The sequence below is a fragment of the Alternaria triticimaculans genome, assembly GCF_023758025.1.
Source record: "Alternaria triticimaculans strain BMP 0046 chromosome Unknown scaffold_6, whole genome shotgun sequence".
NCBI classification, from domain to species: domain Eukaryota; kingdom Fungi; phylum Ascomycota; class Dothideomycetes; order Pleosporales; family Pleosporaceae; genus Alternaria; species Alternaria triticimaculans.
Window position 1 is genome coordinate 1,091,901 of NW_026055963.1, and position 27,513 is coordinate 1,119,413.

Here is a 27,513-nt window from a genome sequence, read left to right on the forward strand (position 1 = left end):
GATGGGATTCATTCTATAGCATAGCATGGAGGTGGCATGGTGATCCAGGTATCTGCCTCTATCTACGTTGAGGCGGGACCATAAAACGCAACTTACTCGCGATAGAAATTCTGAAGGTCTATGTAGTAAGCCGACTTATCTTTGATGTAGAGAATATCCTGAATTCCGTCTTCGTAGCACACCTCGCTTTCACGAAATATAACAGCTTGCATTGACTCTTTACCAGAGGCAGGGAACATTCCATACTCAGTAGAGCATTGTAGTAATCAAATTCGAGTTGTTCAACCATCTACTGTCAAAAACTCGAGAAGCTCGATGGTATACTGTCTTCTGGGCTCTCAAACTTTGCCCTGCCCTCTTCTATCCAGTTCTCAAACCTGAAAACACCGGCCTGCACACTACGTATCGGCGTAACCTTGGCCCCACCCAAATCCCTTCCTTCCTTCTCTCTTATTATCCCCAACTCAAACGCCTCCTCATCAAACACATCCCTATCCCTGAACAGCGCACCCCTCCCCGTCTTCTGCAAACTAGGCTGAACCGGCTGCCAGACTTGTGGATGTCCAATCGGCGGATCGATATCGCCCTCATCCTTGAGTTCCATACTAACATTGAAAGTGCAACCCTCAGGCAGAGGCTCCAGCCTAGACGTCCTCATCTCCAGCTGCAGGAACGCCGCGCGAAACTGCTCACTGAGATTGACATCCACACCCGTATCCAACGGCTTCGTCTTCTTCCTCTTTATAGTCCCATCATTGTTGTATTCTATTTCCTTTTCCTCTTCCTTTTGCTTCCCCTTTCCCTTCGTCTCCAGCAAAGGCCCTCCCTCAAACCCAATATCCAACATGCGATCCCGCCGTTCCACAACAGGAAACTCGCTCACGTCGAACATGTAGCGTTCCATTATCTTGGCGCTGCCTGAGCCTTCGTCGTACTCATCGTAGGTGAATATGACGATGCCGATCTTGTTGACGACGCCCTTGAGGAGCTCTTCGCGCACGGCGGCTATGGCGTCGGTGATCCATTCGCAGACCAGGGGGTGCCGCGATTGGTAGACGACGGCGTTGTGGAAGCGGGAGCGGGCGAAGGAGGTGGTGGGGTAGATTTCGCGGTGGTGGAGGAGCGTGTGCGTGTAGGCGGTTAGGAAGGTGGTGAAGTGGTTGAGGGTTTCGAGGTAGGTTGCTGGCATCGTCGCGGTAGGAGTGTGATTGTTCTATTCGTGGACGGAGTATGTATGTGCCTCAGGTACGAGATAGTGTTGTGCACTTTGAGTAGCGGATCGCAGTCATGACGCAGACGCGTCTCGTCGCGTGAAGGCCACTAGCGTGTCGATGGATAACGGTCACGGCTCTGGTAGGGCTGCTGATCGGTATGGCAGACGTGGTGCGTATGCTGTGTCGAGTGCCCCTGGCATTGTTGAGGATAACAACGTGGCAGCAAGGGGAGGGCCGGGGAGAGGCGAAGGTGTAGGTAATAGTCGCGTTTCTACCGACCGGGAACTGGGAAGAGGCATCGTCGTCACCGCCTGTCGGGCAATTGGCCACCTCGCCCTTCGTTACAGCCCAGCTGCCATACTCCACATTACTTCTGTATCAGTCTCTGACCTCTATACCCATCTGCTACCTACATGCAGTCGTCGCGGCTTATTGCTTCAGTTATAGCCTCCGCTTAGCCACCCCACCACCCAGAGATTCACGGAGTTGCCCCGCATCTCCGAGCGCGTTCTTTTTCCTCGCGCTCAATCACCCAGCAGCACCCATCAACAAACGCGTCAACGCCCGATCCTTCTACCTCGCCAGCCGTTTTGGGGAGCGCTAGACGTGCCGACTAGCTCTATACGCGCATGCCCCACGTTGACCATGGAGGACCAACTAGTCCAGCTGCTATCAGCAACCCAAACCGCCCAGGAGGACACGCGCAAACACGCTGAGCAGCAGCTCCTCTCCCTCTACGGCCACCAGGAGCTCCCCCTCGGCCTCATTGGCATCGCCTGCCATGACAGCGTGCCGCTGAACATCCGCCAGGCCGCCGTCCTGTACCTGAAGAACATTGTGCTGGCGGGATGGAGTTCCAGCCTCGACGAGTGGAAGGGCCAGGCGCTCGTCTCGGAAGAGAACAAGGCTGTATTACGGCAGCAGCTGCTCAACCTCGCTACCCAGGACGGGCTCGACCGCAAGCTCAAGGCCGCCGCGGGCCTCGTCGTGAGCAAGATCGCAAGCGCCGACTACCCCATCGAATGGCCAGATCTCCTCGACAACCTCCTCGCACTGATACCGAACGCGACCGAAGGCCAGCTACATGGCGCTCTCAGGGTCCTCGGCGAGCTGGTGGAGGACTGCTTCAACGAGACGACCTTCTTCCAGGTCGCGCCTCAGATGATCAAGGTCCTGTTCAATGTGGCCACCAGCGAGCAAACAAAGCCGACGCTGAGGGCCTTGGCTGTGAAAGTCTTCCATGGCTGCTTCGATATCCTCGAGATGGTGCTGGAGGACCACAAGACTATGGTGAAGAGCTTCGCGGATGAGATACTCAAGGAGTGGATTCCCTTCTTCGTCAATGTCCTCAACAACAGGCTACCTGATCCGCCGTCAATCGACGAGGAGGACTCGGATGCGCCCAATGCTCTGCTCTACAAGGGGCAGATCGCGCTCAAGCTACAGTCAGTCAAGGTAGGTCGTGTCAAAGACTGAACACCCTGGAGGCTACATCGACGTTGGGTCACCCACTTTGCATGTTTTCATCTTGATGTAGCCTCCAGGCCTGTTCAGTTTCTTCCGTTTGAGATGTTTCCGATATTAACAGCTCGCAGGTCCTCATGCGCATACGGTCCGTCTTCCCCGCTATCCTCTCGCCGCAAAGCATCGTCCTGTTCCAGGCAACCTGGCAGGAGCTATCTTTACTGGAACCCGCATACTCTCTCATGTACATAAAGGAGGATCGTCAAAGCAGGCTAGAAGATGCCGACGGCCTGCCGTACACGCTAGACTTCCTGATCCTGGAGGAGCTGGACTTTATGCAGGCGTGTCTTCGTGCACCCCCGGTCCGCGCGCAACTCGAACAGGAACTCCAGAACCAGACACCCGACAACTCATGGGTCACCCAGGTTATGAAGCTGGCTGTGGCCTATGCGCAGATCACCACAGAAGAGGAGGGCCTCTGGGATGTGGATGTAAACATATTCCTGAGCGAGGAGACAAGCGTAACCGCGAACTACACGCCTCGCACAGCCTGTGGTGATCTCGTCATCAAGCTTGGCGAGTGGCTGCAAGAACCTACTGTCAACGGCTTGTTGACCTACACAAGAGCGCTCTACTCCGAGTCAGAGAGCTGGAAAGCTAAAGAAGCTGCGCTTTACGTGCTGAACCAACTGTTGAGCGATTTCCAGGACGTAGACAAGCAGATCAACTCCGATGCTGCAAGCGGCTATGTGGACTTCATCCGGTATGCTATGCAGCAGCCCGACGCCTTCCTGAGAGCACGCGGTTACCTTGTCGCTGGAAGTTTGACAAGGACATCCGGAGGCGCTCTGCAACAGCTCGGCACATCCTTCCTCGAGGCATCGCTCCAGGCTATTCCATCTGACGAGTCCGACGTTGTCCAAGTGTCATGTATCCGGGCTCTGCAATACTATCTCCAAGCGCTCCCACCTGCGACTACACAGCCCATGCAAGCACCTATCATCATGGCCATCAGCAATTACCTGGCTGCACAAGATATGTCAGAGCTCAGCGACAGTGAAGATCTTATGGTCACTCTCGTCGAAACACTCCGAGACGCCATACTTATTGATACGCGGATATGCATCACAGACAACGGTCTCGACACACTCTTCCGAATTGCTAGTCATCAAGCTAACAACTTCCAACTCACCATGCTAGTCACCGAGGCCTTCGAAGAGGTGACGGAGACTATTGCGCGAATGGGCGGGGATGCGTACGTTCAATTGTGCGCAAGGGTGCTTCCATCACTTATGGGTGCCTTTGATGTTGGAAGCTTGACCGAGGAGAATGCTTTATGCAACTTTGCTGCTGATCTTCTGGCTGTCATGGCTGAGCACGGACCAGAGCCGCTCCCCGCTGGCTTTGTCGCTACAACGATGCCAAAGCTCACAAGAGTCCTGCTAGGCTCTGCCGATGAGGAGCTGCTGAAGTCTGCCACGACTGCCGTGAAGAACATCATCTCGCACGACCACCAACAGCTCTTCGAATGGCGAGATGACACCGGAAAAGCAGGTCTGGAGGTAACTCTCATCATCGTCTCACGTTTGTTGTCTTCATGCAGCGACCATGCTGCTGGCGAAGTCGGTGCGCTTGCCGCAGAGGTAGTAGAGAAGGCCGGCCACGAACGACTTGGACCTTACCTAGAGCAACTCCTACGAAGTGTCGCTGTCCGTCTAGGCCAAGCAACACAAGCACAGTTCATCCAAAGTCTGACGCTCGTATTCGCGCGTCTAAGCTTGAACCATGCCTCAGAGGTTGTAGACTTCTTGGCTGGCCAGGACATCGAGGGTCAAAACGGGCTTCAGGTTGTGCTAGCCAAATGGCTCGAAAACTCCATCAACTTCGCGGGCTACGACGAGATCCGACAAAAGTACGTACGAACCTCTCCGGAAATCGAGCAGTTCTCTTACGAACGGAGAAAGCCTGTTGGAAGGCTTGAGATCGTTCGGAATAAGTTGAACTCCCCCTTCCTCCTTTTATGTTTGCTCGATGACTGTGCATAATTGCTGACTTTGGTTCGCAGTGTCATCGCTCTTTCGAAACTGTACGATTTGAAGGACCCTCGTCTTGCGCAGGTGCAAGTGCAGGGTGACTTGATACCGAATACTGATGGCCGCATCATGACCAGGAGTCGCGCCAAAGCTAGTAAGTCTTCTCTTTTCACATCTACCTCCCTGTCTTTGCCACTGAACGCAGTAATTGTCATGTTGTGGAGCAAATTTGTAGGCGTAGTGTCGTTGTCGCGAACCAGTGCGATAAACTCCTCTTACGTCCATCCACAAACTGACACACGAATTCAGATCCTGACAAGTATACCATAGTACCCGCACCCCTCAAGATCCTCAAAGTCCTCGTCGTCGAACTCCAATCTGCCTCTGGCGCACCCCTCGACGCACAAGCAGCTGCTGAGCTCGCCGAAGAAGAATCTGATGACGGCGAATGGGAGGACGAGGCGAACCCTTTCATGGACCTCGGCAGTGGCTTCAGCAAAGAGCAGCTCATGGCTTTTGCTGCTGAAGAGCCGGGTGGTGGTCGTCAGCGCGACGACGAGACGCAGGGTTTCCTGGTGGATTTCTTCAAGCGCGCGGCGACTACGCAGGGTTTTGCGGAGGAGTTTGGACAGCTTACTGAGGAGGAACAGCAGAGGTTGAGGGATAGTGCTGCATGATCACTGGATTCGTGAATGTGCTGTCAGAAAGACGGGCCAATGGTGTCTCTGGGGTGTGGCTACACAGTCTTACTCGGAGGTATCATCTTCTCATTGCTATGTGTGTTCGACATGAGATAACGCACTGCTGGGATTAATAGATAGGAGGGTTGGATGAAAGTCATGATTCATAGATGATAGTAAGAAAAGTCACGCTTAGCAGCGACTGGCTATATGTGAGTATAGCTAATGGTATTAACGTATACGTACATGCCGCTCCTTTCCTGATATGATCGTCGCGTAGCGTACACAATCTGATACGAACATCTATAATAAGACATGTTCTATGTTACTATTCCTCATGTCTCAAGTACACGCTCTTGCGTCGCTTCTTCTGACTTCGGATTGTTTCTGGTCGCACTACTTAGTATGGTGACCAGCTTATACACTGGCACAAAGCTGCCGGATCCCAAATTTACTGCAGAAGCAACCAATAAATTTGACTCAGGCACCTAGTATAGGGTGCACTCTACCCTAATAAGCAAAATTGATCCAGGTCTTCCTCTTTATCTGTAGCATTTTCGAGGAACATCGTTTTATCGTTATTTCCTACCGTCGCTGCAAAGTAAAAGTTGTGTTTTCTATTTGGTAGTAACCTGTAGTCTAACGGGCACTCTAGCACTGGTATTTTGCATTCAGTTTGTCGATAAATGCAAGCATGCTCCCTTCCCAAGGCCATTGCGAAGTTGCGAGGGTGCACGCCGGCGATGCGCGCTAGGGCGTGCACTGAGTGGGGTAGCTGGGGTGGCCACAGCCCGAGACAACAGCTCTTCCTTCAAGCACACACCTTGAGAGTACTGATACCTAGATATCTTGACACCATGGCATATCACGTGGATGATAGAGTATACTGAACTCACGGAATATAGACTGCTGATGATGGGGACGGCTCAGATAGGCTCTTGTTGTGTCGCATTCTCTATGTTGACCTGCAGAGCAAGCCCGATGAAGCCAGCACCGCTGAACTGTGCCACAGCAGCAATGCGGCCACACGACCACTCAATGTTTTGTCAAACTAGGGATAGCTCCGGGTATATGGGTCACATCAAATACCGGCTTGTTACTGGACAAGACGATGACCAGCCATCTGCAGCACGTCGCCACCAATCGGTCTATCCCTGCCTGCATTGGCAAGCACTCGACCTTCTTTGTCTGTGGTCTTAACCTTCTACCATCACAAACGCTATGGCTACTGTACCAAACACCCCCGTTATGAGCAAGAAGGCCGCAGTCGTCGCTCGCGCTCCGGAGCAGGAGCAATCACCGGACACACCACTGTATTCCATCTTCACTCGCGCCGAAAAGCGTTGGATTGTCTTCCTTGTCGCATATGCGGGACTTTTCTCTCCTCTCAGCAGCTTCATTTACTACCCAGCATTGTTCAATCTCGCACAAGATCTGAATATCACACTTACGATGGCCAACCTATCAATCACGACCTACATGCTTGTATCTGGGATAGCGCCTTCCATACTGGGTGACATGGCTGACACCCTGGGTCGTCGACCACTGTTTCTATTTGCCATACTAACGTACACAATTGCCAATGTGGGTTTGGCCATACAAAGGTCTTATCCAGCATTGCTTGTACTGAGAATGCTGCAAAGTGCTGGCTCGAGTGGTGAGTTCACGGATACGTGTTCGGGTTACCGTACTCGCTGACCTATGCGCCCTTCAGGTACGATCTCATTTGGCTACGCTGTCGTCAGTGATATTGCCACACCTGCTGAACGAGGCGGATTTATCGGAGCAGTTCTATTAGGGTATGCTATGACCACGTACGAGTAATGGCGATACTGCCCTAACCATTTGCCCTAGGCCGAATGTAGCACCCAGTCTCGGTCCTGTCTTGGGAGGCATATTGGTGCAATATGCCGGGTGGCCTTGGATATTTTGGACGCTCGCGATACTATCTAGCATCAACTTCTGTATCCTCGCCGTTACGCTACCAGAAACCGCTCGGAACATCGTCGGAAACGGATCAATCATGCCTACCCGCCTCCTGAACAGATCCTATTTGGCGCATATAAAGCTCAATGCGAACAAACCATCAACAACAAGCTCTGAGGGTGGGGCCAACGTTCAGCGAATGCGAATGCCCAGTCTCAAGCCTTGTTTCAAAGCACTCTGGCAAAAAGAGAATGCATTGATCATGCTCATCAATGGCTTGTTTTACATGACGTACTGCTGTGTTCAGGCATCACTCTCTACCCTTTTTATAACGATATACGGCTTTGAGGAACTATACGCTGGCTTGATATACATCCCGTTTGGAATTGGCTGCGCTTTAGCTTCCTACACTTGCGGTAGGCCATACATGATGTACACACAAACCAATGACTGATAAAAAACAGGGTATGTCATGAATTGGGAGTACCGCAGAGTCGCTTCTCGCTCAGGTTTCGCAATCGATCGGACTCGTGGCGACGATCTTCTTAACTTTCCTATAGAGAAGGCTCGTCTGCGTGCCACCTACTTCTATATGGGTGCTGCAGCTGTAACAACAATTGGATACGGATGGGCTTTGGACAGACATACGGTAGGGCTTCGTTTTCATCCTGTCATTTGAGGATAGGGTTACTAAGTTGCCACTAGCATTTCGCGCTACCTCTAGTTCTCCAGTTCTTCATCGGTGCCTCGATCACTGGCGTTTTCAACGTACGTATTGACTCTCGCTATGCTATGTTCTACATCTTATTGAATGGAATTCTGACGAATTCAGGCGTGCGGTACTCTACTCGTCGATGTCAATCCGATCCGACCCGCAACAGCCAGTGCAGCTGCTAACCTATTTCGTTGCCTACTTGCTGCCTCAGCTCTAGCAGCTCTGGATGTCATGATTTCGAATCTGGGAACTGGATGGACTTTCACCTTATTGACAGGCGTCACTCTATTGTCAGTACCCATGGCATTTCTACTACAGCACTCCGGACGAGGCTGGAGACAAAAGAGACAAAGCCAGTCACAACGGTGTTAGAAATTGTGTTACTGCAATGGATCTGATGTTCTATTGCGGGACTCTAAATGTATCTCAACTCTAGGCCGACAGAGTGGGAGTTGCTTCAATATTGAAGGCATGAGCTGACCTGGCGTGACTGTCCCCTCCCTGCCATATCGTCGCAGGGACTTCGCCCTGCACTTTACTCCGTGAAGGCTCTTCTCCGTGCGGGTATGGCGCGTACTTATCAACCAGATAGCACATGTCATTATAAGCCCTACAAACATGTGAGTGGACTTCTTGCATTCAACCGTCAAAACTGCGACTCACGTTTCTCTGACGATAGATCCAGGATGATGCGCGGAATGGATAACGTTCGCCTTTACACAATACAAACGATTGCGGTCATCAAACTCTTCCGCTGGCTCACTCACAGCCATGTTGCGGAGGTACTGCCGCTTGTATTCTCGAGATTTGATCTTGTGCCTTTCGCATCGCCACATAGCTAGCTCCATTTCATGGTGGGCATAGTATGCGCCAGAATCGAAGACGTAGACGTTGCCGTTCGAAAGGTCCGTTCCAATGTTACCTTCCCATAGGACTCCGTGAATGAGTGATGGTTTGAGCTTACGACCATTCTCTTCGAGCGCCCCCAGAAGCCTCGGAATGACATGAGACATTGTACGCTCCGCAATTGTCTCGAACTCTGGCCATGGGCTGCATTCCTTATTTTCGATCACGAGAGCAGCTCGGAGCAGCTTGGTGAAGAAGTTCGGCCAACTCGGATCCCAAGCCACATCTTGGGCAAATCTGCCATGACAGGTCGGGACGTGGAAGCCAAACATTCCAGTCGGTGATTCACTCGACCTGTGGAGGTCTGCGAGCTTGGCACAAAACTGGACAGGATCCGGCAAGTCATTTGTCATGTTTACAAAGTCCAACAGGAAGAAGTATGTCTCTGGCGCTTCTTTGAATTTGCCCCATGTCAGAGGTTTCGGGATGAACCCTGGGCAAGTCCGGTAAAGAGCGCTCATGGCGTTGAACTCTCCCCTCATCATCACATGGCCAGGTTCTCCAGTCGCAATTTTGATGAAAAACTTCTTCTCCAATCCATTTGGAAGCAAAACGTTCAGACGAGCCGTGACTGTCCACGCGGAGGAGCCATAATTGTTCGCTGATAGAACCTGGCTACCTTCTGGTAGAGCTGTACACAAGGGTGTGAGCTCTTAGCAGGATGTTCGTGCCACAAGAACTCACCTTCGACTACACCCACATCTAGAGGAAAGTCGCCCTCAATACCAGCGCTCGAGACGTCTCTCTTCTCGGGCCGCACTAAGTTCGACATGTTCGTTTAGAAGTAAGGTGTAGCTCTTGCGATCATCTGCCTGAGACTAAATGCAAAACTTCTTGTCATACAAGCAAATCAGCTACCATCATCGGCAATACGCACGTGTCTATTCGGTGCAATTATCCGTAACAGTGGTACTTCCGGTGAGCGGCTAACGAGACATACTATTCGCTATAATATATTGGGCACAGTTCGTGTATCGCTTAGCCGACCGTGCCGCATAGAGGCCAACTCCGTCTTGCAGCAAACATTGTATCATTGGTCACTGGGGCGGGGTCATCGACCCGTATTGCATCATCAGATGATAACGAATGCACTTCGCTGTTCCTTCCCTTACTTGTGCTACACATAAAGACAGGGTCCTCACACGGTTGGTAATTGGTGGGATTCTTCCCGCCCAGCGTACTACGAACAGATCGACGAAACCGGCAGATGGCCGGAGTCTCCCTCACAGTAACTGCATTGTCTTTAGTGGGACTTGCATGCCTACCATTAGCTGATTGATCGTCGTAGCATGCTTGATTACGTCGCTTGTTCAGCCTGCTTGACCGAGGCCTTGGTTGTGCGCATCTCCAGCCTCCAGAACACAACACAGAACGGATGTGTGGCTCATACAAGCTCCAACTATGGATCGAGTAAGTCAAAGTTATCGTAACGGTGTTGCGACAGAGGCTGATCAATCTGCTTTAGCTACGAAAGAGATTTAGCAGCAAGTACAAAGGTCGTGCTCAAGCTGAACTGATCGCCAATGTGAAGCCGGCTGCAAAGTATGCTCCAAATGCCGAAGTTGCCCATCCTGACCAAGATTTGGATCGCGAAGGGACTTCAGTTTCTCCGTTCACGACCGCTGGCGCTCAGGAGCTCACACCCGTTGAGAAGGGCATTGTAAAACATGGGCACCCTGGCCTTCCTGATCAAGGCAGAAGGAACGTATCCCCTGATCTAATTGGTCGGGGACGCCTCCAGAGCAGCAACGAGGCTAGCACTATAACCCCGATCGATACTGAGCGACGCCTCAGTAGCCAACTGAGCCCACCGCCAAGCTCATCAACGATTGAGCGTCGTTCAGGTAGCTTTCAAAGCGTCACATCGAATTTCGCCTCCATGAGTGTGTCGAATGAGCCTCATGACAAATCGCAATCTGCACACAGGCGCATGAACCCTTTGGGACTTACCGTAATCCACGAACCCGAGGGAGGACATTCGTTGGATATTGTCCTCATTCATGGCTTGGGCGGATCGAGCCATTCTACCTGGTCCAAAAACCATGACCCAAACTATTTCTGGCCTCATCTCTGGCTTCCTAGCGAGCCCGCCATTGGTTCTGCGCGGATTTTATCATTTGGATACGATGCAGACTGGAAGTCAACTTCGTCACGTACGGTGCTCAACATCACAGATTTCGCGAAAGAGCTGTTGTTTGCGATGAAGTTCACGAAAGACGAGAACAGGGATTTGGAGGATCTGGGACTAGGAGATGTCCCAATCATCTTCATCGTTCACTCAATGGGAGGTCTCGTGGTCAAAAAAGCTTACATCCTGGGTCAGAGCGATGACGAGTACTCTGAAATTGTCAAGTCGATCAACGCTATCATCTTCTTGTCAACCCCACACCGCGGCTCTAACATGGCCGAGCTACTCAACCGCGTGCTCTCAGCCTCTCTTCTCAGGTTCTCCCCCAAGCAGTATGTTGCAGACTTGCAGAAAAACTCGCCGGCATTAGAGGACATCAATGAGCAATTTCGCAAATTTGCTCCGAAGCTTCACATAGTCTCCTTCTATGAGACTCTTGATACTCCTGTCGGTCCCAAAAAGGTTAGAATCCTGGAGAAGGAATCGGCTATCTTGGGATATCCGGGAGAAATTTCGAGAGCCATGAATGCCGACCACCACGACGTCTGCAAGTACTACAGCCCAAGTGATGCAAACTACATTAGTATGCGAGATGTTCTGAAAACCTTGGTAGACCGTGTGCGAGCTATCGGCATAAGCTTCAGAAGGTCTTCTTCGGCTTCTTCAGACGCATCAGAAGCCGTTGAAGCTCTCCTCTCTATACAGAACCTTCCCTACGATGATTTCAACTTCTTTCACGACCAATGGATGCCAGGTACCTGTGATTGGATACTTCAGGAGAGTTCATTCCAGACTTGGATGGATGATACTACTCAGAGCTCGATTCTTTGGCTGCACGCGCGGCCGGGTAGTGGGAAATCCGTACTTTCGTCGTTCATCATTGATCAGGTCAAGCTGAGAGGGCAAACTTGTCAATTTTACTTCTTCCGGTTTGGCGATCAATCCAAGCGATCAATAAACGGCTGTCTTCGGTCCATGGCTTTTCAGCTGTCTGGAGAGATACCTCAATACCGGAGACGCATGCGAGATCTATCAGAAGACGGGCTACGTCTAGAGAAGACTGATGCCAGAACTGTTTGGAACCGACTATTTGTTACCGCACTCCTGACATTACGACAAACAGCACCTCTGTATTGGGTTATAGACGCTTTGGATGAAGCCGACTCACCTGAATTACTACTGGGTCTGCTCAACGGCCTGCAGAACTCAGTGATACCAATCAAGTTATTGGTAGTGAGCCGTGAGACCACGGAGTTGCGTTCTGAGTTCGACCAGCTGGGAAAGTCGATACCAGTCGAAACCCTTCCAATAACACACAAGTCCCAGCAAGATGTCCAAGCCTACGTTGAAAGCCGAATGGCTTTACCGAGATGGGACGAAGGCTTCAAAAAGGAAGTCACTGACATGATCTTACAACGCGCGGAAGGCAATTTCCTCTGGGTGCATCTGGCCATCAAAGAGGCACTCAAACGTCACACCACTGATGACATCAGAGAAGCACTTGGGAATATGCCTATTGGTATGGAAGCTATGTATCATCGCATGGCTTCTGTGGTAGCTAAAGACATGGGTTCAACCGACAAGCAACTTGCACGGCGGATACTCACATGGGCGATGTTCTCTCGGCGAGCGCTCACCCTAAAGGAGCTAGAAGAAGCGCTCCGCCCGTCTTTCAACAGGATACTCGACCTGCGCAGCACCATCACTGCCACTTGTGGCTTCTTTGTCGTTGTGGATATGAGCGAAAATGTTACGATGATACATCAGACCGCGCGCGATTATCTCACACACACGCCTGAGCTGGATCTATACATCGATGCTGAGCAGACCCACCTAGAGTCTTTTCGTCACTGTATGGCTTCTCTTATGGACACTGGTGTTCGCAGCAAACTCAACCAGACCAACGCAGAACTCAAACGCAACTTTGTCAACTATGCGGCAACTTCTTGGTCCTTTCATCTAGGCCTTGCAACACGCATCGACTCCGCAGCCTTGTCAACTCTGGTACAATTTCTACGAAGATCTCACGTGCTTACTTGGATTCGTATTCTCGCGTCTTTGCAGCAGCTTAAAGTTCTTGTGTATGCTTCGCGGACGCTGACAGAGCTGATCAGCAGCAAAAAAAGCTCAAAATACGAAGCTGGTCTCGACGAAGATCAGCGAGATCTACTTCGACTTTGGGCTATCGACCTCACCAAGATCGCTGGGAAGTTTGGCTCTGCCCTATTGTATGATCCCGCATCCATTCACAACTTCATCCCAGAGCTTTGCCCTCGAAGCTCGATGGTTCACTGTCAGTTTACAAAGCAGAAGACCTTTCGCTATATATCAGTCTCGGGTGTCTCAAACGAGAGATGGGATGACTCTGTCGCGCATATGTCAGTAAGAAGCTTTCGGCTGTCGAGATTGATATGCTCTCGAAGTCATGTCGCCGCTGTCGCTACAGACCACCAATCTCACGGGGTGACGCTGATCTGGAGTGCGGTCAACTTCGAAAGGAGGCTGACCCTCGTTCAAGGGGAGTACATCACAGCATGCTGTTTTGACTCCACCGGAACAAGATACCTCTCGTGTGGAGTGTTGCGTATTAACATCTGGGAAGTCCCATCTGGCCGTCTCATCCTCACCACCACTAGTCCCAGCGAAACCACAGTCTTGGGTGTCACATTCAGCGAAGACAAAACGAAAGTATTGGCCGCGTGCGAAAACAAGACGATTCAAATGCTGGCATTGGGCTCTCAAGATCCAGAATGGCAGCTATTGGGTTCCTTACAAGAATCCGATGTCGCCGGTCTTGGTAACGCCAACTCACCCTGCTCCATGGTCTTCAATCCCGATGGTACCCAAATCGCAGTTGCTTATCGTGGGTTCCCACTATCCGTATGGTCAGTCGAAGAATGCCAAGTAATTGGCAGAAACTCCCGTCACGTTGAAGGAAGAGGTTTCAACGAGACAATATGGCCGGGAGTAGACACAGTATCTTGGAATGCACGCTATGGAAACATCCTCGGAAAGTACAACGATGGATGCGTATTCAAATGGGACCCATACGAACAGACAAACGACGAACTACGCACAACTGCTAGTTTGATCCAATGTAGCTCAGACGGTCTATCATTTGCGACATGCGACAACAACGGAGTGATTCGCCTTTTCAACTTCCAAAGCTTTGCTCTACTATATCAGCTGAGGTGCGACACTACCCCAAGAGCTCTCGCCTTCAGTCCCGACTCTCGTCGATTTTACGAGATACGCGATGCTGTGTGCACCGCCTGGGAGCCGGCGGCACTCGCCGACTTGCAAGAAACGGGTGACCAGTCCGAGGATCAATGGGAGACGCAGAGCGATATCTCTACCTTGAACGACTCCATCCAGATCGTCGGACAAGAAGACCAAATCACAGCTTTGGCCGTTACCTTACACAGCAAATACTTCTGTGCTGGGAACGAGGTTGGAGAAGTTTATCTCTTCAACGCAGAAGGCACAAAGGTGTTAAATGTGTCAAGTTCCCCTCGATATATGATGATAGACTTGTTGGCCTGGGACGACAGTGGTGAGCGTCTTGCTATTGCGGAATTGGGTGGGGATATCAGCGTGAAGCACGTGTTTCCACCAGCCGTCACCGACGATCCGAAGCGATGGAATGTACAACCGATCCTTAATCTCAGCATGTCATCGCAGTTGGGTACTGCTCAACAAGTGCTATTCAGCCCCGATGGAACTTTTCTTCTTCTAGTGAGACAGCACGGCGTACAAGTCTTGTCACTAGAAGAGAAGAAATTGAGCTGTCAGTACCATGGAAGTAGCGACACAGCCCAGCGTTGGATCAACGATCCGAGAGACTCGCAATATTTACTGGTATTCAACCACTTTGGTATTCGACGCTTTTCCTGGACCACCCTAGAAGCAACCGAACTCATACGTTACGATGACGGAAATGTCGCAAATATAACTCGTCAGCCATTAGACGCCATAACTATGAGAAAGGATGATCAAAACGAAGCAAACGCGACTTCACAGTCAAGCTGCCAGACCGTAAATGTACGGCTAGCTCAAGATCGATCTCACATAGTCGTGGAAAGAATGCTGAAGTCAGGCTCTAAATCCCACATGATGCTAAGAGTTTCGGAACTCGATTCAGTCCCCAAGCTAGGAGGGAATGAAGTGGCGATCCTATCAATCCCGAAAACAGCTATCCGCTATATCCCAAAAGAAGTCTCAAAGCTAGTCGAAGTCACGCTCGGCGTGCTAGCAAAAGATAGATTCGTCTTCCTTGATCAAGATTTCTGGATCTGTACCTGGAAGATTGGATCTGTTTACGCAAAAGACAAGCCAGCAACTTCAGGGGCTGTATCGCCCTCAAAGCACACGCAGAATGCGGAAAACGCGGGTATGGTTAAGAAACACTTCATGTTGCCGCGCCATTGGCTCAATGAAGAATCTTTGCCTTTACTTCGGTTGGTTGAGTCTGGCAAACTGTTCTGTCCAAAGGGCGATGAGGTCGCTGTGATAGGTACTCGATTAGCTCTCGCATGGTGAGCACATTGTGGAATACATTGAAGGCATTGCATTTGCGAACCATTCAGAACATCTGTTGTTTGATGCCCTGTCTCTATTCACCTAGGTTAACACCTAGAGATAGTGCTGACTACACTATTTCCCACTGCCTGTCGTGTAACCACACCTCTCCCCCTTGCATCGCTATCGATCTCCATCCGGTTAGTTCAATACAATACATTCATCACATAAGCCGGGAATGCAGCCTCGTCCTTTACCCCGCTCGCATGTGACGACTGAAATAGAAACAAACAGTCGGCGCGCTAGAAGGGTGTTCGCATGCGCAGTGCATGCAGTTCACGGCCCAGGAATAGCAAAGATAGTACCTGATAAGGGACGGTCTGTGACGCACAGTAAGCCTATACAATGGAGGGGTTGTTTGGTATGGACAAAGGACTATTTTGACAGTGCCTTGCGGCAGGGTGATGGGAATGGAATGGGTGTTGGAGGGGTATTGGATGCATGGAGGGGTGGTGTTGCGGGCGCTTATGCGCAGTGAGGGATTGGTGACGCTGGCGAGGGCACGTGGGAGTTGGAAGGGATATCGCTGTCCTGGTCTGGCGGGAGGTTGCGCTTCGGATCGAGATTGTTTTGGTGTTGCTACGTTGGCCGTGGGGGTACTTCGCGGTGTACCCGCCAGGTTCACAGTCGTCCTTGGAACTCACGTTTGCGACCTAAGGTTACATCATACCTGCTTGTCACCTGCACTTAGACCGGCGGTTAGTGTTTCTCAGTGCAAGTGCCGCTGAAGAAATAATGCGCGTATGCACACGCCTATCCGAGTCTGCCTCCCAGCGCGCATTTCTCCGGCATTTCTCAAAAGAACCCCAATCACGCTGAGGGTACAGCGCTTAATCCTCCATTTCGCAGCCCGAAGCCACCCACCAGCAAACCAAAAGGCGCAGCTGACCACACCCACGATGCATATAGCCAGATCGCTCATTCGTCAATGTAACGAGAGCAGAACGCCAGAGGGGAGCGGTATAGACGTGGCATGTCTCTGGCTCAAACTTTTCGACCCCTCCACACCCCTCACCGTGAACGTATTGTACCACACAAGCGACGCATCGGCCAGCTCCGGTCATGGTAGTCAGAAACTTGCCAATAGCCGCGATCTCGATGCTCGCACGGCATGAATGATCTCGCATTGACCGATGTATGACGATAGACGATCTTGTGACCACGCGTCCATCTACCCGCCATCACGATTCTCATGTTCCGCTCCGGCACCGTGACGCGGTAGGTGAAAAGAAAACCTTGGAAGTAGGCGAAACAGTGACATAGGCAAAGGCGGTTCACGCGGAGTGGCAGCGGGGTACAAAAGTGGATAAGCAGGAGGGGGAGAGGAACTGGACGGGTGGGTCTAGGCGGGGTTTAGTCTGGCATTCGTCATATGCCGCGGCTTGCCTGATGTACTCGCTTCGCTTGCTGCTTGGGTGTGCTTGGGTGCGAAGGGACGTGGAATAGGGGACCGGTTCATGCACGATGGCACCGGCCACGTGTTTTGAAACACCGTAGTCGCTCGCCGATGGGCATGGCCTGTGTGTGTATATGTCACGCTTCTGCATGAACTGCTGGTAGGTTTGACGATAGCGATAGTGTAGGCATCAGGTGTTCTGCGAGGCATGCACATGCACCCCGGATTCGCGTTTTCGCGACCCATTGCATTGACGCGATTGGGATATTCAGGCAAAGTGCTCGCCCATGGTGATGTGATGGGCTTGCCTGTTTAGCGGAATGATGTCGTATAGTTGCGACGGAACGCGATCCGGCGCGACGGAGAAAGGTCCAGAAGCAGACATGTTTGCTGGGACGCAGAGGTCATCTGGAAAGCGATCGCATGTGCTACGCCGGAGTAGAACAATGCTATTCGTTCGTTGGAGCGATTCGCACAAACGATCCAAGTACCACACTCATTCAGCCGTGGAAAGCACTGAGCACAAAAGAAGGAAGATGCGATGCCGCACCCAATCAACACGGCGCACCCCAACAGCGCTCACTCAGCTCGTGACACCCACCAAAACCGAAAAGCTAAATGACGGTAACTTAGCAGAGACTGTCGTGGAAGCCGATAGCCCTGGTTCTAGCCAACAGATCCCGTGGAACCCTTCCTGTCCCAACCTCGCGTCTTTTGTCATACACGGAGTACTAGCCACCCACCATGCTTCCCTTCCATCCGAGCCTCCCGACGACGGGCAATGTCTCTGTGCCTGTCGATCCCAAAACGCGATATGATGCCAATCCTGCAACTCTATCAAAACTGTTGCCTAATCAGCCCATGTCAGGGTGCCCTTGCGCGACGTTGACTCGTGTCATAACCGGGGATCAAGGCAGAGTGTGCCTATCAAAGGAGTTCCCGTGCCCAGGGATAACGCGACGCCTCTTAATCTTGAAATGGGAAGGGACGCGTGCGCTAAGCTTCGGGATGGGGTGGCATGGAACTTTATGAGGAAGGCGAGGCAGGGAAGGAGGCTGATAACGTTGAGCCGCATGTGTGGCCGCTATTAAGGGGTGGTTTACTGTGTTGTGATGGCCGCGAGAGACCCTGGATGGAGGGACGGTAGGTAGATTCGCTGTAATGTCATCGTTGCATGCGATGCGCGCGAGCTGTAGGTACTGTGCGACGGCCATCCCAAAGCCCTGGGCCTTACCACCCACAACGCATTCGTAAATAGCACTTTGTGCACTCATGTCTAACCCAACCATTCCTCCACGCAAACGTGAGCAATGCCCTATTTCTTTTCCCGGCACGGATCGATATCAAGATAGCAAACCGCTGTCGTTCCACTCTACCAATCTTGAGGGCCAGCGCCAGGCGGCACGAACTCATCTGCAGGCCGTCGGATTGGATAGGTGGCAATCCTTCCCGCCTTCACAAGCCACGTTCAAGGCCATGGGGGTCGCGGAAAAAGCAAACATCATGACCTTGCCTCTTTGACGCAACCTGCAGCAGGCTTCCATGCACAGCGCTTCTTCTATGGTAAGGCTGAGGACAGCCCGAAACAGCCAATGAAGTTGGCCATGTGCATGCGCAAGCGCCCGTTGGCTGCAACAAGGCACCATCGTGCGTGATGATTCACTAAAAGGACTGTGATGAGTCTGCGACTCACAGTGCGACAGCGCCTCCTGGGAGCCTGGGAACGTGGCAACCCAGGCAGAAGAGGGTGTGTGAAAGCATGTGAAATTCAGGTGTTGCAGACGCAAAAGCATGTGTCGAGACTGATCTGAGGTGTTCGATAGGGTTACTTGTGTCTCAGATTGCCCATGTGTGGCTGGCATGCAGGGGTCGCGGCTTTTGGAGATCGCCGCCGTTGGAAACTTTGATAATGGCTGTGTAGGAGAATGCGACGCATGCGGGTTTGATAGGCGGACAGGGCTTGTGAGTCACGGAAGAAGCAGTTGCACGAAGACATGGGAAGTAGATGGTTCGATAATAAGTAATAAAATTTGTAGATAGCAATAGAGTGGTAAGTGGGTATAGCTAGTTTTGACCGTGAGGTACCGATCTTTCTGATAGAGATGTTCCGTAGAGAATCTCTCAAATCTAGTGGACTAACCCAGAAGACAAAGTGTAGTGGTATCCCAGTACCCCCAGAGTAACAACCTGAACACCATGCGTGCCCGAAACCCAAACAGCAAATAACGATAGTAGGCTAGAAAAACAATACAAGAGTAAGAAGGGGGATATCATAGTAGAAAGCAGACTTTTTCCTGTGACCCGCCCAATGCGTGAGAAAACCCGGTAGTGTTGTACATTGTTGTGAACGTGCAAAGCGAATAAGATGCAGCAAGATTAACAATTACGAAATGCAAGAAAGGGTATCTCGCGGTAACATCAAATAATGCGCAAAGCAATGACGGTAAGGGAAAGGGTATACCGAGACAGAAAACGCCAGCGCCAAAGCGTCGAGGTATGAAAGGTAAGAGATCCTAAGCAGATGGGTATCGTAGGATGTCCTCGCAGTTGGCATCGAAGCGCATGGACCAGAGACGCATTCCGGTCATGAGCTTCTCGGTCTTCTCTAGTTCTCGGTCGCGACCGAAGATGGATTCGACAAACTCCTTGCCGCTGTTCTTGCCCATGGAAACAGGCTTCTCTTTGCCGCTCTCCTTCTTAGCGGCCTTCCACATGTAGTCCTCGCAGACCTTGAGGAGCTTGGCGAAGCGGACCCAAAGGCGTTCGCCACTCTCGAGGAAGTCTTCGACCATTTCGTGGTTCTCCTTCTTGCGGATCTTGGGCATGGTCTCGTCGGCCCTCTTGACTTTGCCGGCAAGTTGGATGAGCAGGAGCCAGAGCTCGCCTGCCATCTCGGCGAGAGGGGTTGCGGGGCCGTAGTGGAAGACAGTCCAGTCGTAGATCCACTTGCCGAGGGAGTTGGCGTCGAAGACGGATCCTAGGAGCATGATGGGTTCTTCTGTGGGGTCCCAGTTCTTGTACGAGTAGCCGGCGGGAATGCCAGCGCGGCGCGCATCTTCCTCGGTGGCCTTGGGGCTGGTCTTGGGGGCAGCTGCTGGGGCGGGCTTCTTGGGGGAGGCGGCTGGCTGTCGGCTGGTTGCTGCGGAGGCGCGTCGTGGACGGCTGCTGGCCTTTGGCTCTGGATCATAAATAGGGACCTGATCGTAGTAATATTGATCAGCATCCCTCCCGTACATGTCGTGGCGCGCATACTGTTCGTATGGCGGTGGTGGATAGTCGTAGACGTCGTAATCGCGCTCGTAGCCGTATCCTTGGTCGTCGAAGACAACTTTGGTGTAGACGTGACGTGCCGACTGCGACGGTCGACGCTTCCTCTCGCGATTGCTGCGCTTGAGAGGCGGGACGTCTGTGTCGCGGCGTTGCCGACTTGGAATATTGTAACCGAAATAACTTACATATTCAGGGGTGCCTCTCGGCGTCGCGTATGTGCGCGGGTCTGCAGCGGCATACTGAGGCATGGCCCCTCCACGAGGTGTGGGTGCGTACGAGTAGTTGGACGGTACGGCGTGCGATGCCCGTCGAGAGTGGGCCGCAACCTTGGGACTCGCTCGTGGGGTCGCCATCTGGGGCGCGTGCCGCGGCGAGTAGTAGGCGTTACCGGGACCGGGCGACATGGGCGGTGTCGTGCGGAAGTGGTCGTAGGGCATGTTGTAGCCCGGGGGTGGCGTGGGATACTGTTGTGCGTACATGTTGGTGGATATGTCGCTGTGCGGCTCAATGGATGGCGGCGGTGAGGTTCGTGTGCGGGATCGATGGGGAAGGAGCCCAGGCCGGTGCCTGCTTCACCTTGGAATGTGCAAACCGAAGGCGGGTCTTCGTGGGCGTTGGTAGTGGGCGGATGTGAATGGGGGTGCAGCGACGGAGGAGAGAGAAAGGGAAATCCGGCTCTGTCTACTGCACATTGGGTGTGTATGGTATAGTTGCTAGAGGGTGCCAGAAGGATCCAGTTTGGAGGATCCTAATCGAGTGTAGACGTTGACGTCTGGTGCTTGGTAATATGTGGTGATGATGCTCGAGTGCGCAAACGAGGAAGCGACGGCGGGCTGCGCCTGCTTTTGAGACGAGCCTCTTTCGCTCTTTCCGCGCGCGGACCACTGTGGATGCCCATCCACCCTAACGCCGCCCCCTGTCGGCGCCATGCACGCACTACCACAGCCCAAGGGACCCCGGCTGTTAGCAGTCCCTCATCTACGGGTCAGATTGACCATGGCACCATGCTGTGCCTCCTGCCCATATTGCCCACGAGTATTCTGGGAAGCTAGCCCCGAACCCTACACTGTCCAAGCCGCTCTCTGACTCTTCTCTCGCACTCGACGGGACGCCTTCTACAGTGTGTATGCATGTATGAGTTTCTCTCCCGTTGATGCCTAACGAGCATTGCGCCCAGCCTGTTTTATATTTGTTCTGTTTTGGGTGTGTAATATTGGAAACATCATGTTGCTCGCTATATACCCGTAATCCTGGACACCCTCAGAGATGCCCCTTCGAGCGTGGCTAGCGCAAGCAGCGCAACTCTGTACCTCCCTTCATTTGCTGTCCTACATGTCGTGCAGCATCGTCTTCGATCCAGCTGTCACCGTTTTCAGCGTGTTTCGTTTGCTGCCGAACGCTCTTCAAACGGCCCTCCTTGCAGCCAACAAAGCTCCACCACACCCTTTCACCCTCCAGATGCGTCGTTGGGCAGGACTCGCGGCTCGCTGCAGCGCGGATGCAAAAACACGGCCCATTCTGCCTGTGCTTCTCTGGCTGCGAGCACCTGCTGGCACCGGCGCAGCTCCTCCCACATGGTCGTCGTACGCAGCCAATCCTGCCGTGACCGACCAGCTACCGAGCGACATATAGCTCGAGTTGATCTCCAGACATATTCCCAGCGTCGCCTTCAGCTCGCGACCATTTCCTAAACGTACCCATTGGTAAACTACCTTTTGCCTAGTACCAACGCTACAAGGCCCATCGTCGCGGCACACGGCTGGTAGGTTTTGGCTGGAGTCCTTCCCTCCGAAACAGCGGAAGGTCCACCATTCAACGTCGTCCCGCGTCGCTTGGGGCCGATTATCACTGCTAGGGAGGCCCTGTCCACTGCTCAGAGCCGCACTCTATTGCTCGGATCCCTTCTCGAACTTCCCTCTGCTCATGTACCTAAGCTAATTTCCCGCCCGTGAAAATTTTCTCGAATGTCTCACAGCCTCTCCAACTCGCTGGCCTGGGGCGCGCAGCTGTTTACCGCTACTTCGTTGTCTGCAGTCGTCTTCCAAGGCATATGGTACTGTCGATGTCGGGCCCACTCGCGGCTGCATAGCGCTCCAGCGGCGCCGTTTTGATTCGATCAAAAGCGTCAACAACAAAGTAAATGGTCGCGGTTACATGGTTTGATCTCCCCGCTCGCACCTACTACGGCTCGATAAAGCAAGTTCGCAGCGCAAGTACCTCGCTCTTTCAATTTGACTGGCTCCGGCGGAACGCCTGTATCCGTGCTGTGCATGAAGCCTGCGCCTTGGACGCATACAGCCTGGTATCTCCCGTCAACACGCTCCTTGTAATCTCTCGGCACACAGTTCTCATTTGTATTTTGACCCCGATGCTCGGTCCTTATTGGACTACATCGGGCCTTGTCCTTGGGGCTCATCGGGTTGCGTTCCTACCGAGCTTTTCCACAATACTTTCTCGAAGTGTCAAAATTCCCAGTACCCACTTTGCTATCAGACAACTCACCTTGCGTAATCCTTCGCACCCACCAACATCATGCGTTGCTATGACTCCCCATGACCTGCAGAACTGTTTTCTCCGCACCCGCATGCTACTATCGTCATGGACTGATTTCAGAATGAGGCTTTCTCACCAAGTGGACCAGCGAGATACGAAGCGCCGTCGATTCTACACCGTATTCCCACCTGTCTCCAAGACGACCACTAGGATGAGACAAACGCGGCGGTATGGAAGCAACTGCGACACCCGCGAGTGCTAACCACAACCGCTATGACGCATCACTCAGGTTTGCGCAGCCCTATCGCATGCAGTTTCATGTCTGCAGCGCTGCGGATTCGCCAGGCATTGCAGGCAACCATGTTAGTCTGCCACGACGCAAGCTGAGCACCGCTGTCGACGACATGCGAGCGCTCTAGCTGCATGACGCACCTCCTAGAATAAATTCCTCGAGCCCAACGATTCGCTCGTGTATTGCAAATTCAATACACCGTAATTGCGAGTATCCGCAGACTCGACGATGTGTGGCGGTGCACATGCTTGGCATGGACGCTCCGAGTCACATGCGCACAACGATTCGCGTTGCAGGGGTGTGGCAAGCGAAACGGTGGATTCCCCTGTGGCGGAATGTCGCCTCAACATCACGGACGTCGGACGAATTATCACAAGCAACGCGCAATACACTTTATCATTGATCACTCTAGGGGTCCGGACGCGTTCGCGATGGGGCTCGTCCGATGGCAAACATCACCATCGCCTTGGTCCGCTTCGTCTTACATTTCCTTGCCATCGATCGGCCAGGTCACCGCCGGCGGCCTTACTGCGTCTCCGATTTGACCGCTTCCGTCAAACAATAGCGAATAATTGAAACACTTAGCGACTCTCGCCACACGGACGATGACTCTTTCGACGAAACAGCTCGAGGCGATCACGCGAGCAATTCAGCTCTCTATTCTGAGAACACTGTTGATATATTCGCCACACATTATCATTGCAATAGACTCCGCGCTTCCGCAGCCGTCCGCTCATCGAAAAAGCACCACTTCAGCGGTGAGTCATGGTATAGGGAAGAAGCCTGTCCGTTTAGCGAGCCACATGGAAACCAGGCTTCTCCCAGCAGCGCGCTGCATTGACGAGCAGTTTAGACAGGTGGACTTTGTCCTGCGTCATAGCTTTCGCCCACCGCCATATTTGCTTTCAAGCAAGGTTGAAGCATGAATAGTGCATGAGGCTCCGCGAGAGTGACAGGCCAACCCCGACGTCGTCCGTTCGCTGTGTGCGTCGTTCAGGCAACGCGTACGAGCTCCGATCAGCGTGTTGAGGTATCGATAATTTTTTCGTCAATCGTCGGTGAGAGGGGTCCTGCGTCTCCGCCTTCCGCTTCGCTGCCATCGTGAGGCGGAAGATCCAGTTTCATGCGTTTGCTTTTGCCCTATCGTGGTAGGCGTCGCTCTGATATCGGAGGACGATTTGCGTAACCTCCAATCGCTACACGGAACTGCTATTGCGCCACCCCGGGACCACGATTCCCGTGACCGTCTTGCCGATGCTTGAGACGCGTATAACGGTCTTTCTTCCTTTTGCGGCTGCCGGGCGGGTGGAAAAAGGACAGTGCTTCAGCTCTACCGTGCCTGCTGCCTAGAGAGACTATCTCAACGACATCGACTGCGGATGACGAGGCTTGCGTCGATCGACGTACGATCGGATAGGCTAGACGAAACGGTTAGTCAACTCGACCATACACTCAAACGATCTTCACGGATATTAGGTATGCCGCATGCATGTCTACCGTCGAAAAGAGCCGCGGAAGGGGTGTTGAGTTGCCACGAAAAGCACCCATAGACTACGCTTAGTGTTTGGTACCTGAGGCTCTGCACAGGTACTTGGTGCGCCGATGGCTGACCGTTCCGAGGGGTAATCGGTACCGGAAGACAGCTCAAGGTGTTTATCCGATGTTGACATGGGAGCTTGTACTTCAAGTTGATGTACCCGCTCGGTATACGGGCCTTCTGGGAGGGGTTAGAGTTGTCGCGTGAGGGGATTGACTTGCGCTTATGTACTGCATCGCGAGGCTAGATGCGACCTCCGATTATTGGTGGTGTAGCAAGCTCTTTGCTTGTTGCTTCACTTTTGTGTCCAGGTATTCTGTGTTTGAAAATTTTCTTCCTGCTTACTTTCTGACCGCTTAGGTAGATCTTCACGACCAAGAAACCCTGGACGACATCTTATAGGACGACCTCTTGCAACAGTATAGGTATCTACTTCCTCCAGAGATCGGTACATTCCAGTTTCATTCCTTGCTTATACGTTATGGAGTCTCTTCGAGCTTGCGATCGGCTTCGGCTACGCCTCACATCTTCTCACCGTCTTAGAGATTGTATACTAGCAGAGAAGGCTGTTTTTGGCTCTTTTCATTAAGGCAGCGTGACACTAATAGTACTGCAGTTCTTCTGGTAGGGGTATTCTCTTGTCTAGTAAGTCAAGTAAGTAAGCTTGGAATCACACTTCAACTTCCAGCAATTGATGTTGTCTACATCAAGGCCACTTGATGCTTCTGCTGTGCGCATCTGCCTTCTGGATTCCCGTCGCTATGCAGCTCTCACGCACTCTCACAAGTCATGTAAGGGCACGAGTCGAGTACCATCGGAAAAGAAGGAAATCGTCTACTTCGTGCTGTGATTTGTTCACATATACAGACTTGGGGAGACTGGCAGCTGCAAGTGCACTCAAGATTGCCCAGAATACTAAGATGTCTAGAATGGTCAGCAGTTTCGCTATTGTTGTCATAAGAACCATCACTTCTGAGATACACTCGAGGCTGCGCCTGCCTATTAGTATTCACATCGCCGAATCGAGCTTAGCATCCTGCCTCATTGGAGGACTCTCACGTGAGCGCGGGGTAACCTCAGGCTCCTTCCACGGCTGAACCTTCAGGTTACCAACATACCATAACTTTAAGAAAACGTACTCCAAATCGGTCTGCACTCTTCTCTGGCTGCTTTCTTGATCACTCGGCATGTGAGCAAGCGCGATGTCGTGCCGCTCCCAAAGCGACAAGTACAAGTCAGCCTTGACTGACCGTTTCACTGATCTCATCGATCCAACGCCATTTGACATCCAGAATGCCGAAGTGTTTGAACACCAATCACTGCAAGACCCCAGTACAGAACTTCGCTATCTTTACCTGCTTCCAAAGACACATAACGTCGACCATGATGGACAGATTATCGTCCGCTGTCAGCTTCACTCAGATGCTGAAGAACAAGCGCCCCGCTACATCGGCTTATCTTACACATGGGGGGACCCTAACCTTCGACGTCCGATCCTTGTCGGCGACAAGATCTTCCATGCTACTGTAAATCTTGTCATCGCTTTGGAGCATCTGCAAGAAGAGGAAAAGACAATCACTTTCTGGATTGACGCCATCTGTATCGACCAAAGCGACCTGAGCGAGAAGAGCATACAGGTTCAACGAATGGGCAATATCTTCGCGTCTGCCGCTCTTGTCCTTGCTTGGCTTGGACCTGCAGCAGATGAGAGCGAAGTGGCACTACAAGAACTGATGCGCTACAGCTATCACTGTCCGGATTCTTATGCAAAGCTCAAAAACACATTTAGCAGAGTATATGCGGCTCTACCTTTTGAATCAATCAACGCCTTTTTCGATCGCCCATGGTTCAAGCGCGTGTGGGTCGGCCAAGAAGTTGCGCTAAACAAACATGTTATATTCGTTTGTGGTCCACTCGATATTCAGCGAGAAGAACTACTTGTATGCCACGGGAAGTTCACGGTTTCCAGGTCTATATGGGGAGAAACCAAGCTCTCCGCAATTAACGTCAGGTTTGGCGCCAGGGAGCCCCTTCCTTTACGCGTTTTCCTCCACGAGCATGCCGCTATTCACTTGCTTTTGGGCAGTTCCCTCGAGTCCTCTGATCCGAGAGATTTCATCTATAGTTCATTGGGGAGGATCAGTAGCCTTGGAAATTGCGTGCTCGACGTCGATTACACCAAACGAGTCCAGGACGTATATACGGAATTTGCTGTAGCTGTGATTCGGGCTGGAGAGGTTGACTGGCTGAGCTACGGTTGGCGTCTCTCAGGGAACTACGGGGATCTTCCATCGTGGGTTCCCGATTGGTCCAACACACGAACATGTGGCTCTCCTCAAAACATGATTTTGCTTGATTACGACATTGTGGAGGTTTGCGAAACCGAAAGAGGGGCCAAGGCTCTCAATATCTCCGCTCAACGCATCACTCAGATCAGTCGTATTGTTTCCAACTTACAATCTCAGCAAGAGGCCTCCGCTTTCGACCTCTCAACTTCTGCGATGGTCACCCAGCAAGATGAAGAGAGAGTTTGGTTATCTCTGGACACGATCCGACAAGCGCTTGACGACAAAGAGCGATGGGGCCATACGATTGCCGAAAGAGCCGTGTTCGATCTCTCAACTGGTATGTCAACCATGAGGGATGTAAAATACAAAGACCCACTACAAGAAGTCGAGCTATACACATCATATAAAGCTTTCCGGGGCCTTGAGAATCTACCCAGCGATATGACAGACCTGAGGCAGTGGGCAAGAGATACGAGCCGTGATTATCTCAAAGTTCTCCAGGAGCCAAATGTTAAGAATTTCTTCGTGACGGCTACAGATATTGTTGGCACAAGTCGGGATGAGGTGCAGCCTGGTGACTGGGTATACGTACT

General features: G+C 52.1%; 5 protein-coding genes across 5 annotated transcripts; 2 read left to right on the top strand and 3 right to left on the bottom strand.

Annotated features, from left to right (window-relative positions):
• Positions 1-295: 295 nt before the first annotated feature.
• On the bottom strand, positions 296-1,189 carry J4E78_005244 (uncharacterized protein; the record flags this gene model as incomplete). The annotated part of the gene is made up of 1 exon (XM_049365866.1): positions 296-1,189. One exon carries the CDS (start codon positions 1,187-1,189, stop codon positions 296-298), a length of 894 nt encoding a protein of 297 aa, XP_049222581.1.
• A 670-nt stretch (positions 1,190-1,859) lies between these two features.
• J4E78_005245 (uncharacterized protein) lies at positions 1,860-5,388 on the top strand (the record flags this gene model as incomplete). Its single annotated transcript, XM_049365867.1, has 4 exons — positions 1,860-2,669; positions 2,810-4,590; positions 4,744-4,865; positions 5,021-5,388. The coding sequence occupies 4 exons, from the start codon at positions 1,860-1,862 to the stop codon at positions 5,386-5,388; spliced, it is 3,081 nt and encodes a 1,026-aa protein (XP_049222582.1).
• Positions 5,389-8,464: 3,076 nt separating this feature from the next.
• On the bottom strand, positions 8,465-9,710 carry J4E78_005246 (uncharacterized protein; the record flags this gene model as incomplete). Its single annotated transcript, XM_049365868.1, has 3 exons — positions 8,465-8,642; positions 8,696-9,569; positions 9,623-9,710. 3 exons carry the CDS (start codon positions 9,708-9,710, stop codon positions 8,465-8,467), a joined length of 1,140 nt encoding a protein of 379 aa, XP_049222583.1.
• Positions 9,711-10,339: 629 nt separating this feature from the next.
• On the top strand, positions 10,340-15,018 carry J4E78_005247 (uncharacterized protein; the record flags this gene model as incomplete). The annotated part of the gene is made up of 4 exons (XM_049365869.1): positions 10,340-10,348; positions 10,404-13,070; positions 14,253-14,924; positions 14,971-15,018. The coding sequence occupies 4 exons, from the start codon at positions 10,340-10,342 to the stop codon at positions 15,016-15,018; spliced, it is 3,396 nt and encodes a 1,131-aa protein (XP_049222584.1).
• Positions 15,019-19,553: 4,535 nt separating this feature from the next.
• Positions 19,554-20,789, bottom strand: J4E78_005248 (uncharacterized protein; the record flags this gene model as incomplete). The annotated part of the gene is made up of 1 exon (XM_049365870.1): positions 19,554-20,789. The coding sequence occupies one exon, from the start codon at positions 20,787-20,789 to the stop codon at positions 19,554-19,556; it is 1,236 nt and encodes a 411-aa protein (XP_049222585.1).
• Positions 20,790-27,513: the final 6,724 nt, after the last annotated feature.